Below are 17061 nucleotides of genomic sequence, written 5' to 3' on the forward strand. Positions count from 1 at the left end.
AAGACAATGTTTTCTTCATTTCTTTGCCTCTATCTGATTTTTGTATTAGGGAGATGTTGTCTGATGCCACTCTGACAAAAACTTGAAAGGAGTGCTGTTTACAGAAGGATCAAATGAGACAGTGAGTTAAGGAAGTAACAGGGGCCACAGGCATAAACCAACGACTACCATATATATTTTGATAAAGTATGTAAACTCTAGAACCAACATCGCTTCAATTTCTTTCGAATTAAAACCCACGGGCAATCTCTTAATTTTAAATGCTCTACTTATTCTGCCAATTATGAGGCATTATTTTCTTTACAGTAATGCTCCAAGGCTCACGCCGGCATTAGGATTTCCTTTTCCCAAGTTCTTTTTGTCACAATGAATCTTTTATCATCCGCCAGCTCCAGATAAACATTATTGGCAGTTTGCTCGGTACAGAAAACACAAAACCAACAACACAGGACTCCCCTGGTGACACCCTTTAATTCCCACACGTCCACTGAGTACTCTATCAAGGGCTGCTAAACTTACCTTTAAGAGTTATTGTTTCCTCTTGTGAACCTACCATCTTCAAAATATGTTTTTAACTCACACTTAAGCTTAAATTTGTTTAGTTTCTTTATTATTTTTTTTAATCACTTGGATTACAGGGAAATACCCACCTAGTTTGTTAAACCAAACTGTTCCCTCTTAAAGACCCACGGCAGATGCAGAACGCAGTCAGACACAAAGCATGGAGGCTTGGTGGTGGCACATCTGAAAATAGGTCAACTACTCTTTAGTCAAAACATATTTAAAACATCTAAAATCGGTTCTAATAAAATGGCAATACTGTTCATTGTCACGAGACAAATTCCCACCATACAAAAACAAAGTGAAAAAATTGGTTAAAATATCAAACAATGTCTAATAGCACAGATTCTGTTAAAAAGCAGTGCCCAAACACCTAATCAACTCCCACCCTCCTTATTTATCTCTTCCCAAACATCCTTTTTTTTTTTTTTTCTCATTAAAGGTTTGTATATTTATTTTTCCCTTGTTTCTCCTCCAGCTAATTGCCCTCATCGCTCAGCCTTGGTTTTGTTGCTCCTTTCACTTGCGCTTGCATGGACACATGAAACTTTTTGTGTCAATCTACAGACAAGGTTGTCTTCTAAAAGACAAGACTATTACTTTAGAGAAAAACTTACCACATTTTCCATTTCAGAATTTACTTTGTGAGAAGAAGAAACCCTCACTGATAGAGTCTCCTTTATCACCCACTATGTAATGTGTAACCTTCAGCTGCTCCAGCTCTCTGGAGCTAAATGTACTGGAAAATATCTTTGTTTCAAGTGAGTTTTGTACCCCCAGACCTGCCTTTTGACCGCTTCCCAACCCTTGTCCACTCATGAAATGGAAAATCCATGTGGACAAAGATGCAGGAACAGATTCAGGCCCCAGCTAAGCAGCACATTTTGCCAACTTATTTCCACAGTATGTTCCCTGCAGTGGAATCACCAAAATGCCTGCAAATCCATATTCACCATATACTTCATCCAGTAAAGCCCTTAACATAACGTACACAAACCCAAATGACCACTATGGAACAAAATAAAAAGGTAGAAGGACAAAAGCACACAGTTAATGTTAAGCACACAGTTAACTTCTCAGAAAACAACTGCGCTCTTCCTGATGCGTGCGTACTGAAGCTCAGTGGCAGATCTGCACAAGGTAAGCCTAGGAACAAGAAGTTATAACTTGGCTGGGTATTGTAGACACTATGAATTCAATAGCAATACCAGTTCTGTGGCACCTTGCAAACTCCATTCTTCCTCCCAACAACTTTGTGCACCTGCTCCAACCCTACAGAAGACCTGTTCGATGGCTTTGTATAACAAAATGATACTATTTTTACTTGCAAACGTGGCCATGCACATACCTATTGGATCATCACAGCATGACTACTTTCCATGTCATCTTCCACTGGGAAACATTTATGGGCTTCCTCTTTACCTCCTTTCTCGTTTTCATGTTGCAAGGTGTTTTTTTCCTTCCCATCCTAACATTTTCCTTCACATACCTGTATGACTACAGCTTTTCTTTTCCCATCTTTTTGTTCCCTATCTCAAATCATTTCTAGTTTTCCACTGCAACGTTCTTTCCAATTTCTCTTCTCCATTGAGAACACAATTTTCTATTCCCCAGTGCAGAACTCCCACAAGGAACAACAGTTAAGAAAGGTTAAAGAATACCCAGGCACGTGTGAGAAGGACCCATGCACATAGTTATGGGTCATGACACTTGACAGTTATGTGCTAACACTGAACCACTTTGTCTACTCAAAGACTGTTTGCACTGCTCCACCCACCCTGAGGATGAGTTCACTTCCCATTTAACCATCTGTTTCTACAAGATCAATTTTTTTACTGGTACATATTATATTCTCAAATTCTGTGCTCCTGTGGAATGGAAAGCCATCATCCCATCATCTTCATAAATGAAACCAGGTGATCCAATGAGATAATTTATTACTCTTCCACCAACATGGATATTCAAACATGTACAAGTGCTCACCAAGAAGCAAAACCAGTCACAACAACATTGTAACCACAATTAAGATGTATGTAATCTTCCGTAAAATAATTCAGTTCTGTTCAATACTTTTATGAGTCCGTGATAAAAGTTTCGAAGTCCTGGTCTAAGTCTGAAACAAGGGCATCCACAAAATCTTCAACTGAAGGCGATTTCTGAAGCATACCTATAAAACCAAGACAACAGACTGTTAGCAAGAACACCTCAAAAGATTAGCCAATGATAAACTAACGAGCTTTTAATGTCACAACATGACAGAAAGGGTTACTGTGTTTGTCAAGAAATAAATGCAATTATACCATACAGGCAGTAATTAATTTATTCAAGCTACCTATTACATGTTATCACAGAATTGACAGGTTTAAGATTGTGAACTTTTTTTTTTTTTATCACTACAATCTTGCTTAGGTTGAGAATTATATCTGTTGTAAAGGAATGTAACCAAGACACAGGCTAGATGCAGTCATTTCCAAATGGCTGGAAGGAAACGTTGATTGAGAAGGATCTAAAGCCTTATCTACTGAGTCTCTAGCCTGGTACAGCCAGAAAAAACAGCATGCTTTCTCAAAGTACTACACACCTTAAAAACATTGCATTTAGTTTTTGAAGTACAAGCATCTCTGAAATACATCACCAGGCATGAAACATACCCAAACACATCACACTTTCAGTGTGCTGCAGTCGTAGTTTGCTTTTTTACAGTACAAGGATTTACCTTTTATTAGGAATATTCACTAGTATGTTAGCTGTGTTACATGGCTATGGAATAACAGACAGGGAAATGAGCACAATGAAGAATCATGTTCAAGTATTCTGTCAGCTAATTCTACAAGCAGACCAACCAAAAATCTCACACCTTCCTCCCCAGCATCCCAGTTTTCAGAGAGCACAGGAATATCTCATGTAAATTATTTTCAGATGTTTCTTTGTAACAAATATTACATTAGTGTTGGGGCTTTTCACTGTTATTAACATTTTCAAGATTATATATGGAAATTTACTGCATTACTTGTAGCAGGGGAAAAAAAAACAGTATGGCTGCCAAATAACGTAGAATTTAATCTTCGTACTTCTTTGATGTGTTCTGTTCTTTCTGTTCTTTCTGACAACTGCCAATGTAAATATAACCTTGTTCTACCCTTTCTGATCAGCGTACCTACGGTACATAATTTTATATTCTTTCACATCCTCAACAATATTTGCTTTCAGTGGAAATTATAATTGCTTGCTGCTAAAAGACCGGAATCTTTTACTAAAGCACAATGATTCAAAACCCACCAGGAAACAGACCGGCTCGAGGTAGTGTTGTTTGAGCAACTGAAGGAATTTTCTTGCTGACACCTCACAGAATCCCATTTCGATCTGTTTTAAACACGTTGCGAATGTCAACACCAACTGCCACGACCCAGTAGGTTAACACTGAGCACTCAGAGGAAGACAAATCTCGTACTAGATATAGGTTGATTGAAATGCTGCTAACTGAAGTCTGCATCAAGCGATTTTCAAAATGAAGGAGAACAGAATAAATATCTCTAAGCACTCGGTAAACTTGTCATCTGCTCTAATGGTAGTAAAATTGCTGTGGAATTTCTTCCAGTTCACAATGAAAGATCACAAGCAACACGTAGGGCTGAGAAACAGATGTGTCCCATACCAGCTGCTAACCTGTGCTCCCCAGAGCACTGCAGGCTCACTCTCCTGGGTTCCTGACTGGGGTGGCTGGGGGACACATATCTTTGCTCCCCAGCAGCCTTAACAGAGATAAACAGTTTAAACCCATAGTATTTTCCTGCAGTTTGCTCAAAAGTGGAGAGAATGCCTTAAGGAAGCGATGCAGATGGCAGCTCACTGGAACACAGACTGACGTGCACGACTACTGGAGCTTCGTCCTTCATGGAGATGAAGTGGTCCAGTCCCAACAGTGCAAATCATTTTGCCTTTTTTTTTTTTTTTGGCATCATTTTACCTCAGACATTTACATCTCAACTAATTGGCTCTATTTCTAGAGACTGAACAGTAAAAAGAAGTTCGTGACTGACAAGCACCTGATCTCTTTCAGAGGCCTACTTTATAATGAGATGAATTGTGCCTACGAAGCATCTATTTTTTTCCCACAGCCCAAAAAAGAAACCTAGATGACCACCTTAGGTATAAAAATGTGAAGTTAGGTGAAATGATTTCTTCCCTGGAGGTATTTAAGAGATGTGTGGACATGACTCTAAGGGATATACACGGTCTAGTGATGAGATGCGGTAGGTCAGGTTGATGGTTGGACCTGATGATCTTGAAGCTCTTTTCCAACCTAAATGATTATATGAGCCTTTCAATTTTTAAGATGTTCTATAAAAGAACCATTTTTCTACAGCCAGTATGCCCTTTTCTACCAATATGGAGGGATGACAGTAGCGCTGTCTAGGCAGTATTTTTCATTGAAGTATAAAAATGGCCACAATTCACACAACCTCCACCTCTGCAAACCCCAAAATACATTAAAAAAAAAAAAAAAAAAAAAAAGAAATCCAAACCTTCAAATACTAAGTTTGTAAAAACCAGTTTGGCTGGATGACATTTAGCTAATTCTCTTGACACTCTAAAATTTATTTTACTGTGAAGAATTCTTAAAGCCCCGATTATCAATATGTCACAAAAGAAGAAAGGTTAACATTACATAATGCTCAGTTCTGAGGTATGGGAAGAGACAAAACTGCTGCTGGGATTATCTTTGAGCAGATTTAATGTCCCTCTTGTATAAAGTTAGCAAAACACAATAAAACCATTCCATCCCTGGATATTACAAACTGAGTAAAATAAACATAATTAACTACAATACAGTCGGACGTGCAGCCAAACACAGTCTTACCAAATCTCACTCAAAACTTGCTGCAAACTATATTTAGTTAGTCTCCACATGGTTTGTTTTAATTAAGTAGGAGAATTCAAAGCCTTTCTGGCAATAGTGATGTCAAATGACCTCGTACCCAGTAGTTCCAGCTGTTGATAATACAAACAGATTTCAGATTTCTTGCATTAGCGGTCTACTGCATTGCTATTTTCCCATCACTGACATCAAAAGCAGACACCAGCAGAATTTGCTTTTGAAAGGGAAGGACGAAGAGTAACTGAGGTCATCAGTGAAGAACTTCTGCAGTAAAATAAGCATGCCCTTATGAAATAAATAACTACAGATTTCAGAGCAGACAACTCCATAAGAAACAGACACTGATGGTATTTCCGTGTTTTAACCTCTTACTCTACCCAGCTGTGCTGAGAATGGTCCACGTCTCCCTTTAAACTCCATTAAAATATATCAAAGTAGGATCAGTATGTGCTCAGCACTTCGGTGTGAATGATTTAGTGAGATGTCCACAACGCCTGATGGTTGCAGTTTTAAAATCTAGGAGTGTGTTTTATACATTCAGCCCTCCTATTTCAGCTCAGTCTCTCCCAAGCCTAAGGCGACTGCATAGCTTATCTTCCCTGCTTTGAAGTTTTCTTTCACATTACAGCGCTGTGGTTAACCACACCCTTTTGAGAGATGGTTAGCTGTAACCTACAATCACTGGAAATTGGGAGAAGAATAAAGCCTGTGGCAGAATTTGGCCTCTGCCCCTTTGGAACACTAATTATTTTGGGTCCGTGTATTTTGAGTTAACATATGTTGCCACTCACACCACCTTTCAGGATTTATGCATGGGTTTTGTACTTTCAAAGAGACAAAATCATTATCTGAAGATCTTTACAGCCTCTTCAAATCATAAGTATTCTATCAAGTACAATTTGAGGCATGGAAAAACAAATTTTCAAACTACACTGGAGCAAATGCATGTTTATTTACAGATTTAGGAGGCTTGATTACTACATATGCACACAACTGAGTATGACTATCTGCAAAACAATGCAGCATTGATCAATCAAGAACACAACCGCACGTGGATTTTCCACATGGGCTTCTTCAGAGACCCAAAGGGCAATCTGCCTGCACAAAAACAGCAGGACAAGCATGCTCCAGAGTCTGTTCCATGCTCTCAGTACCCAAATCATCCAGCCCTGTACTTTTTCCACTCTGCAATTCACTTTCTGCCTATGCACCTGGGTTTCTTTCCAGCCAGGGAGTGCCAAGGGAGAGGGGGAGGGATGGTGCACACCTAAGTCTTGTTCAGACCTGCAGCTGGACCTGGAAGCGACCTGGGTTACCTATCTTTGAAGGAGTTTGGAAGCCCTAATGCCATGCAATCCAGTGAAGGAGAGCCATGTGGCCATCCCACAAGGACAGAGACATCGTGTTCATCTCAAACTGCATTTTCTCCTTAAAGAAAAGAAGAAAACCTCTTGGACAAAGAGTTTTCCACTTTTTTGTTTGTTTGTTTGTTTGTTTTATTACTCCTGCTATCCATATTTGTGACTATTTTTGTATTATCAAAGGGGTAACATAAAAGGGGTCACTTCAGAAAATGCTTTAAAAGGTTTCAAAAAGCCTTTGAGCTGATTTTTTTTTTTTTTAATGGGAACAGGTGCCAATAGAATTAAACCCAAACTCCAAAAAGTATATTGTGTTTTCTAATGAAAGACTAGCCCAAACATGAATCTTGTCACTGACTGCACTGGATGGCAGGTCAGATCCTTTATCTTCCCTAATCAGTACATCTATAGAGTTGTGTGGGAGAAAGATGAAAAGCTAGGGTCATATCCAAGCACAAAAGAAAGACAATAGAGAGCTTCTGAGAAGAAAATCATAATAAAGAAACGGAATAAATGAGATGTGCTTGTGAAGTTATCTGCTATCAAACCATCAATGAATATGGCTAACTTCACAATTGGATACGGAAACACTTCAAGGGTGAGGCCACATACAGAAGTCAGGCTTGAACAAGTGCATGCCTTTATTAAAGTTAAATAAAAATCAGAAAAAAATATAGAACTGTGTTGTGTTTTTTTTTGTTTGTTTGTTTCTTTCTTTCTTTTAAATAGGGTACTACTGAGCACAAAATCTGAAGTGTTTCACTGGAAAATAATAAAATCAACAAGCTGCTACACCCAGTACAATTTGTCTTTAGTCAGGAGTCTGGTCATCTGCTATGGGAGCGTGGCATTGTAACTGATGAAAATCAAGAAAAGATGGAAATCAAGTATTATAGAATATCCATAATGAATAAAAAGGAAAAAATGCTGATTGAAATGGCAACCTAAACAAATTAAAGAACAAGTAGCTGTTCTTAATTTTCTCCTTAAATTCTCAATTCTTCTAATAGATGTGGAGTGTTTGAGTGTAAACATACAATAAGCTTTTCCATCATTTGTGTTCTGTGATTTAATCTCACATAATCCAAAACAAGCAATCAAATTATTAACTTGTCAAAAGGCCTGAGTCACCTGAATTTCAATTTTCAGGGAGTAACTCAAGCTTGCTTGTTTAAGTTTCACACTGTCTACAAATGAACATCACAATGTGCACAGGCAAGGACACTGACAATTAATAAAGGCCCTTTTCTAATCATGTTATGATCTTGAATATCTTTTTAAATTTCTGTCTAAAGTAATATTGAAAAAAATCAGAATACAAAAGTGAAAACAGCTTGAAAACATCCGCTGTCTTAAAGCTGATGCAAAGGAGTTATTGCTGCCTGGTTCTCCTTTACATCTGAACAGACGTACCAGCAGGAGCACTACAGTTACTAGTCTTATAGTGACACACTATAGTAAAGTCAGTATTCTGTTTAGTGATTTAAGAACTTACTGATTTAAAGAAAAAAATGAAAAAAAAATCAAACTGCATATCTTCCATACATAGGTTTCTTTGGTCACATCACAAAGGATTCAATTATTCTACCATTAACATTAACTTGCACAATTATTCCTTAAACATGGCTCACTCTCTTCTTCAAACACCAGATTGCACAGCTGTCACTTCATCATTCACCACTGATACTGAGCACTCAGTGATGAACTATCTGCACTAAATGAGCTGAGGACTTTAAGCATGAGTAATACAAATACTGAAATGCCTAAAACATCTGATTATTGCATTACAAGACAGTTAAACTTATTTGTGTGATTTGACTGTGCCTTTCATCATACTCAGATTTCCTTTAAACTTAAAAAAAAAAAAAAAAACTATAATGCCACTTCTTCGGATCAATTTCAGTAACAAATTTTGTGCAAAAATAACTGATACATACTTTCAACCCCAAGCTGATGGTACCATGTTCAAGTGTATTCGCCCATATGCAAGGGGGAAAGCCAGCAGTACGTCCATAGATTTTTATGTATGTCCACCCACAGATGTGTTTGCACATTTCATTCAAATAATATTTGATTAAAAGGAGCACATTGCCATCAACTTCAGCATAGCCTCTTGGGCATTCCAATAAGACTCCAATAATGCTCAACAATTACAAATATGCCCCAAAAATATGAAACAGAAAAGATAACAAACATAACTGGCATTTTAAAATATTCTTTCTTCTTCTATGATATGACCTACAATATTAACTGGATTTGCTTGTGAAGATGTAAGTTCTTGTCTTGCAACTACTTAGCCCATACTCAAGCTGCAGCTTTTAAAGTTAGGTTACAAACACAGACTCTTCAACAGCAGTAAAGAAAGGCAAGTTTAAAAGATGTAGACTTATGCTGAAGGAAAAATAAAATTGTAGGTCAGAAATAAAAATAAGACTACCCTAAAGATATACAGTTGCCTAATATATGATGAGTCTAAGGAGTTCTGAGGTTATGGCCTCAAAGACAAAGAGATAGGTCAAAGAACTGAATGTTCTAGCTGTGAAACTGTTGAGTTCATGATGAAATACAGACGCATTACCACCGTATTACTTGTCTTTAAAAAAAATGCAATTTCCAGTCATCCAAGCTGAAGTGATCAGTGGCTGATGAATTAATATTCATAATATTAACAACTTCAGAGCAAACTGAAAGATGCTCCTCAGATGAAGTCCTTAACAAGTGCTCTGAGCAGGAATAGTGACACTAATGAAAAATTGTTGAATACTGCAACATAACAGCGGAAGTCTTTATCCCGATCTCATTGACAGATCTGAGATAAAAGTAGTAGTTTCTCAAACTTTTTTTAATTTTCCTGACCTTTTTTAAAATATATTAAGTATAGTATGTTTTCTATAGCCATTAGTTATTTTTAAAAGTTGTTTTCCATATTCAAGAAGTAAATGTAGTACTGAGAGGAATTATGAACCATGTTTCTTTATTACAACCTTCAGACTTCCATTTCACAAGAATGTCTACTGAAAGTACTAATATAATAAAAGCTATGTTGATGATGCTATAAAAAGTTCAAGTTCTTGTGTACAAAATAAGTAGATCTACGAAATTTAATGTACGTAAAAATTATGCATTTTTTGTATCTAAAAACTATAATCTATTTTCTTTCAAATATGATGTACTTATTTTCAATTCTTTAGACTGCTTTGTAATACAACCTCTTCCAACACTTCATCCCAAGTACCTCTGTGTAGGTTTTGTCCTGTGGATCACAAGGGTTCAACTGACCATGACACCAAGTTGACGACCAGACACAAAGTTGACAACCGGTCCACTTAACAAAATAAATGAACAAGTTTTCTTTCACAAATCCAATAAAAACCAAAATGAAACTAGAAAGACCAGACTGGGAAATAAAGCTAAGGTATTTCTTCCTTGATCAAGGGAATCAAACAGTTTTTTTCTACCTTGAACCATAAGTATGGGCTCTTTTCCACCACCGTGTGCCAGCATCTCTCGACGATACCGCTCACCCATCGCCCTGGAGAAACACAGATGTTAGAGTAATCTGCAAATGCAACCTGTCCAGCTTTGTCATATTTGCTTCTAGGATCTCTGCATAACTCAGAGACAGAGCCTAAATGAAATCTTCCACCCTGAAATAATGACTGCCTTGATCCCATGTTGATTCCTCAAATTCAAATTACATTTAAAATTATACTTTAATTAACTGAACTAGGCAAAATTTATACATATGAATATGCATTGATGTTTATGGAAGTTAAACTGTGGATGACATTTTAACCTTCATTGCTCCAAGGGGAAAAGTTACTCTGCTACAACACTCAGGACAATTACCTAAGCCGTAAGAACAGTTAAAATTTTTGATGTCACAATTTACCTTTTAATTTCACAAAGCAAAATGAGTAGAACAGCTGTACTTAGCTTTGAAGTTGGTGACATGAGGCTTGTTTAACACCTGCAGTTGCTTTTGATTTCAATAGAAAATTACAAGTAATTAGGCACCTATGAAAGTCAAGTTCTCTAATTACATCTAAATATGGATTTCAGTGCCTCCCAATGGGCACACCTGCATTTTAAAACATAGACACAAATTCTTTGCATCAATGAACACGTCCCAAAGTACATTTTATATCTATGGCTATTTCCTATTTAGTTATACTCTTAAACAAAAAGGCTAAAAACTATTTGGCGTTAAAAAAGCCCATCAACCTACGTTGCCCCAGGTATAACATTTGCTTCTTGCTTTCCACAAGCAAGTGGCACAACACTTCATCATTTCAATCATCACTGAAAATAAGTTTCTCTGTTTTTACCTATCAAACGGGTCTTGAGCAAAACACTGTTTCCACACCATGGAGGCAACAGCCCTGGACATGAGGTAGGAATAGTATTTGGCACCATAGCCCACAAGATGACTGAATCTCAGATGCCAGGCCTGTAAGAAGAGAACAAAAAACAGAACAGAAGCAATCTTTTAAATTCTTTAAATTATTCTGTGTTTTCCTAAGTATGATGGAAAAAAATCTGTTAGTGTTACAATATGGAATGGTTGAAAAAAGAAAAAAAAAAAAAGCAACCACAACCAGAAATCCCAGAATGAACACATCCTTTACTATACAAAGCATTTTCCAAGCTAAATACCGTATATCCAATATGCTGATTATCATCATTGAAATTATACATAAATAGGGTCAGAAGGAAAGAAAAACAAGAAATAAAAAATGTGGCCAAATGTGATAAAAGCCATGTTGCTCTACTGGTCTCAAAAAGAAAACATAATCACCATATTACACGTAATGCCACATTTTACCATTTTCCATGCAGATAATGGCAGTATCACACTTAGAAAAGTTACATCTAAAAATATTTGCCACAAAAAAAACCAACGATCATAGGAATTTGTATTTAATACCATGCAAAATACAGCCTACCATATGCCAAAAGCCTCATAGGTAGATGAATTACATCCATACACAATGTCATTGTTCACAGATTTGTTTCCACATTCTCGAATGTATGTACATAGCAGATTACCATCTGTAATTATATTCTTATTCATTTTTATATTGTTACTTTATGACTCATTCCAGTGATGGTGGACTTCTTTTATAATCCGCTTTGGTGTCAACTATTTTCTTATGTTTTCTTAGGAGATACAATCAGAAGTATCAGCCTTACTTTCACAGAAATAAGTACATTTTTTCCCCCTCTTTCCTTGACTGCAGCAGAGTAGTTTAGATTGAGAGAGACCTCCAGAGGTCATCTGGTCCAACCTCTGCCCAAAGCAGAGCCAACTTTTATGAGATTTCTCACGGTCCTGTGGAGGCTGAAAAGAGACTGTTTCCCTACAGGCTTACATACTTTTTTTTTTTTCTTTTTTTTTTTTTTAACTGAAGATGATGAATCTAGAGTTGAAGGAGTGAGAAACTTACTCCTGCCCTTTTGGCTTTCTGAGGAAACCAAAGAGGAGTCAGCTCCCATATCTTATTTGTCCTCCTATTTGAAGACAAAGGTCTTAATATTATTGTGATATGACTGGTGTCAAGATTTTTTTTTTAGGTACTATAGGAAACAGAATTTTAAAGAGGAACTGGAAGATAAACAGTAAAGTAGCCTAACAGATGTTTTATATTTAAATCCATAGCCTGTCATATGCTTGTTTTCTTATCCTAAACCTGATGGCTGAAATTCTGAGGCAGCCAAAGAGAAAAGTGAGGGGGTATTAGCAGGTTTTTTTTAGAAGTATTTACCTTTGGCTGAAATTCTTCTTCACACTGTAAGTAACAATGTCTTGACTCCTGGCAGATTAAATAAACTACTTTTCTTTATTCAAGAAAGTGACAATCATCATCTTGCTCTCCATTTGCCAAGACAAAGATGTATGTATATTTTTAAAAGAACAGCAACCAAGAGTATGGAAAAATAAACTATTTGGCTTTTAATCAGTCTTTTTTTACCTTAAAAAAGGTAGCAAACAGCAGCCTATTATCCAGATCATCATGATCTATGATGATCCATGACCATCATCCATGACCCATGACCATCTCCTTGATGAGAAACAAAGCTCTTGGCTCTCTTTTCTCAGGAGCACTCACAAAAAAGTTCTCAGTCAGCTGCAGTTCAGCCATCCAAAGGTGGTTTCCTCCACCCTAATGCAGGTGTCCAAAATACATGGACTTTGCTACAGGTGACCCAACCTAGACTCTACAAGCAGCCTACACAACTAGTTTAAAGCAGAAGCCTAACTTTTAGGGGAGATGAAAGATGTCCCCAGTCCTCAATTTTCCTGTGGGCTTTGTGGCATGATGCAAATGCCTAAGAATGACAGATATTTGTTTTTTTTTCTTTAAAGTAAACTCCAACTGTACCATATCTCACCAGAATGCAAACATACAAAAACAGTCAGCTTGGATACAGATTCTCCAGTTTGCTCTGAAAAGCATCATGTTTGCCGTGTTTATACTTACTGCCTCCAGTTTTTCTAACTAGTCCCTTAATTATAACCATAATCACTAAACTAACAGCACAGTTTGAAACAGACCAGAGAGCTTACAGGAAAATCACGTCAGTTTTTATTTTATTCCATACTAAGTTTTCAAACTGAGGATTCAAAGTTTTGACTTGAGAGTATAACTCTTGCAGGCATGTGAAAAGCTTTAATGATGAACTGGTTTCATCTACCCAGAAATTTAAGTAATTCCCAAATCGATCTGTTCAGTGAAAGATCCAAGTTGCTTTTTCTGCTACAAAGGAAAATACTTTCCATGAGCTTGGCATATACAAGAATATCGCTCCATTCAGAAAGGAATGATTTTAATGCATCATATAAGCTGTAACTAGGACAGTGTCTTTTTCAACAGCCCAGATTACATTGCTCATCTTGCCTTCCCTTACACTGTATCTCTACGGAATATCCTGGTATAAGTAAGACCCTGTGCTATTTCTAAGACATTTAATTCTCTGGGCCTAAAAGAGCTCATCTTCACCTCTGATGGGCTGATGATGGAGTAGCCTGATCAGCTACTCCACTCATAAGGTTTATTGAAACTATCACAAGCAAGCAAGAAAAACAGCTTCTTAGCAGCCTGTCCAAAACCAAAAGCTCATTTCAGAGAGTGCACCTAAAACAGGACTCAGTTCCCTCTGTCTACACAAAAATTTACTTGACTTTGTCTTTGCTAGGTTATTTAAGTAAGAGACTTCACATCACTTCCTTTCAAAACATAAAAGGAAGGGATACAGCAAAGCATGCTAAGGTGTTACTCAACTCTCTGCATTTGGGAAGGCTCTCAAATATGATGAAGCTGAGAATTCAAAAATTCATCGGCGACAAAGTGGTATTAAAATAAAGAGGGAGAGAGAGAAAATGGGATGAGTTAATCTGTATTGAGATAGATGCCTAAGACAGGTATAGTACAGACTACTCTCGCTTCATTGGGAGTACAAAAGGAACACACTTTTAAATACCTAGAGTAATATAAGATAACTTCAGTCTAAAAAGGCATTGTGCAACTGAGATTTTATTCATATTGCAAACAACAATCCAGGAAATCAGATTATGAACACACCATTTCCTAGTGAGGTTTGAAGTCTATATTTGATTTTTAAATGTTTTCATAATCAGCACAGATTTTCTCCACACTCCAGAGTACAAAATGCTCTAGGATGTCATCATTCCCTGTTCTTAACTTTTTTTCAGTCCTCACACAAAATTTTTGATCAGACGCTCTCAATCCCTTCATTCTGTATTTTCAATATTCACCATTACCCATTATCTATTACATTACTCAAGTATATTTTCCTATTTGATAATGTTCTAGTAATTAACTTTTCCAAATTGGACTTTGTTACCTGTAAACAAATATTTAAACATTAAGGTGCTCCCTCTGCCCCCACAAGGAGTTACCCGCCTGCATTAAAAAACTGTTAAAAAATTTATACAGATGAAATTAAGATATATGTAACAAACATGCAAAAAGCCCAAGTAAATAATTGAATCATCTAGGTTGGAAAAGACCTTCAAGATCATCAAGTCCAACCATCAACCTGACCTACCAAGTCCCATCACTAAACCATATCCCTAGTGCCACATGCACAAGTCACTTAAATACCTCCCGGGGACACTTCCCTGGCAGCCCATTCCAGTGCTTGACCACCCTCTGCATAAAGAAATTATTTCTAATATCCAGTCTAAAACTACCCTGGCACATTATGACCCAAGTGCAGGACCCAGCACTTAGTCTTGTTGATACGTATAGACTAGTACTCTTTTAAGAAGTTCTATGAACAATAAAAAATAATCACAGCACTGTAAAGGTATTTAAAACTACATGATTCACCTTTTAGCATAAAATTCTGTTTTATTAAAACTACCTATAGATGAAAAATGTCTTAATTTCTTAACTGTGTTATTTGTATAGCTGAATGACTTCTTCATATATATAAAAATCCTGACATATCAATTTCCCTTTTGGAAAGGATAAAAGCTAGACATGTAGAACTAGGGCACTCTCCTTATTAAATGTTACATTTTTGGTACACAGTTAGAAAGTTAATGAAGACTCTGAGTAATCACCTACTTCAAAAAGTTCCATGAACCCATTCCAGGAGTTTATAAAACAGTGTGCATTTTACAGCATAGCCCATGGGGTATGATAATATGCCATTCATGGGTCATGTTCATGCCTGCTTTTTATCCAACACAACAGGCTGAAATAAAGGTGTGCGACTGATCCACTGCAATTATTAAAAGGGCCTTTTCTTCACCAACATTATCAATCTTCCCTTATAACCACGTCTGAAATGCTTCCAATGTGTGAAGCCTTTCCATTTCTTCCTGTAACAAACAAAAATACCTCACTGATACATGTGCCATACTGATACATTACACCTTCTCAGGAATTTTAAGTAAAGTACTTGTAGGATACATTCTTTGGGTAAGATTCAGTTCATTTTCCTTTAGCTACCTCAGACTAGGAGCCTTGCCCAAACTAGTCACAAAGGCTGCCTTTGTAGTCAGGGGACAGGAATATTTATCTTTTTGCCTTTGGATGGGGATAGGACTACTGCTCTTGGAAAAAATAAATAATTTACTACTACTTTTAGCTTCTATTTAAAAGTTATGCCACTTCATTCCTTTTAACAACATGGTAGGATCAGCTAACATAAACTGGTTTGAAGACTACATAAGCTAATTAAAGATACAATCATTTGATTTCTAAATTTACAAGTGTTAAGATTACCACAAACATCAATTCATACAGGAATTCAGATGTGATCCTAAAAAGACAAAACTGAAAGCAAAAAACTACAGGTAACTCACTACACAATAATCTAGTTTTTGCTTGACTGTGGGTAATCATTATTCATGGACTCCACTAATTACATGGTATAAATGGTATAAAATCCTCTTATTTCCTTTGAAAAGGAAGAGCAAACTACAGAAATTCTTGACTAGTGCTTGGACTTTTCAAAATGCTCTTCAGCAGCTTGTATTGTGACTTCAGCTCTTCCAAAGTATATTTAAGTCCACTTTACTTTGCATCTTAAAACTAAAATCACAAGTGAGGACCTGAAAAGATCCAACACTAAATTAAGAAAAGTATTTACATCATTTAAGTCTTCAAATTACAAAATGCGTGCTACAGTAATTACATCAAGGAGCAAGTTGTTGAACAGTTTCCATGAGGAACAATATATGATGGAGATGATTCGGTGCCACCCCCATCCCCTTTCTTAATTAAATTCTTATTCTGGCAGGAAACTCAACGGACGAGCAGCCAACTTATCTCAGGGGCTACTGGGTGGAGAACCCCTGGCTCTGGCAGTAAGCTGATATTACTGTTCCTAATGCCCTTGAACTTGGCTATCAGCATGGGTGGAAAACTCTTGAGAATCACAAAGAAGCTGCAGGCTCTGGTAACTCGTGAGCCAGAAAAGAACAGCAATTAGTATGGAAATCAGTACAAGCTATTTCCCTCTGCTGAGAAGCAAGGTTTGTCATCTAGTGGGATTCTAGGACAACCCGCTTCTGGCAGGCCAACAAGCACACTGAGAGTGAGCACTGGCACTCCTGCGGCAATGTCAGCCACTCCTTCCAGTGGGAGCTGGAGTTGAATAGAACAGAATATCCTGAGTTGGAAGGGACACACAAGGATCGAGTCCAACTCCTGGCTCCACACAGGGCCACCCCAAAATCAGACCTTATGTCTCAGAGCGTTGTTCAAGCACTTCTTGAACTCCGGA

The 17061-nt window shown here is 37.2% G+C and overlaps 1 protein-coding gene across 1 annotated transcript in view; it reads right to left on the reverse strand.

Annotated features, from left to right (window-relative positions):
* Positions 1-680: 680 nt before the first annotated feature.
* The window catches only part of MIPEP (mitochondrial intermediate peptidase), a 74246-nt gene continuing 57865 nt past the window's right edge, over positions 681-17061 (reverse strand). The window contains exons 17-19 of the mRNA XM_084301841.1: positions 11130-11251; positions 10260-10333; positions 681-2728 (exon numbers count right to left, since the gene is read on the reverse strand). Of these exons, the coding sequence (XP_084157967.1) occupies positions 2634-2728; positions 10260-10333; positions 11130-11251 (291 nt within the window). The 3' untranslated portion in view covers positions 681-2633. The remainder of the gene's footprint in view (positions 2729-10259; positions 10334-11129; positions 11252-17061) is intronic.

Source organism: Netta rufina (genome assembly GCF_964035555.1).
Source record: "Netta rufina genome assembly, chromosome: 1".
NCBI lineage: Eukaryota > Metazoa > Chordata > Aves > Anseriformes > Anatidae > Netta > Netta rufina.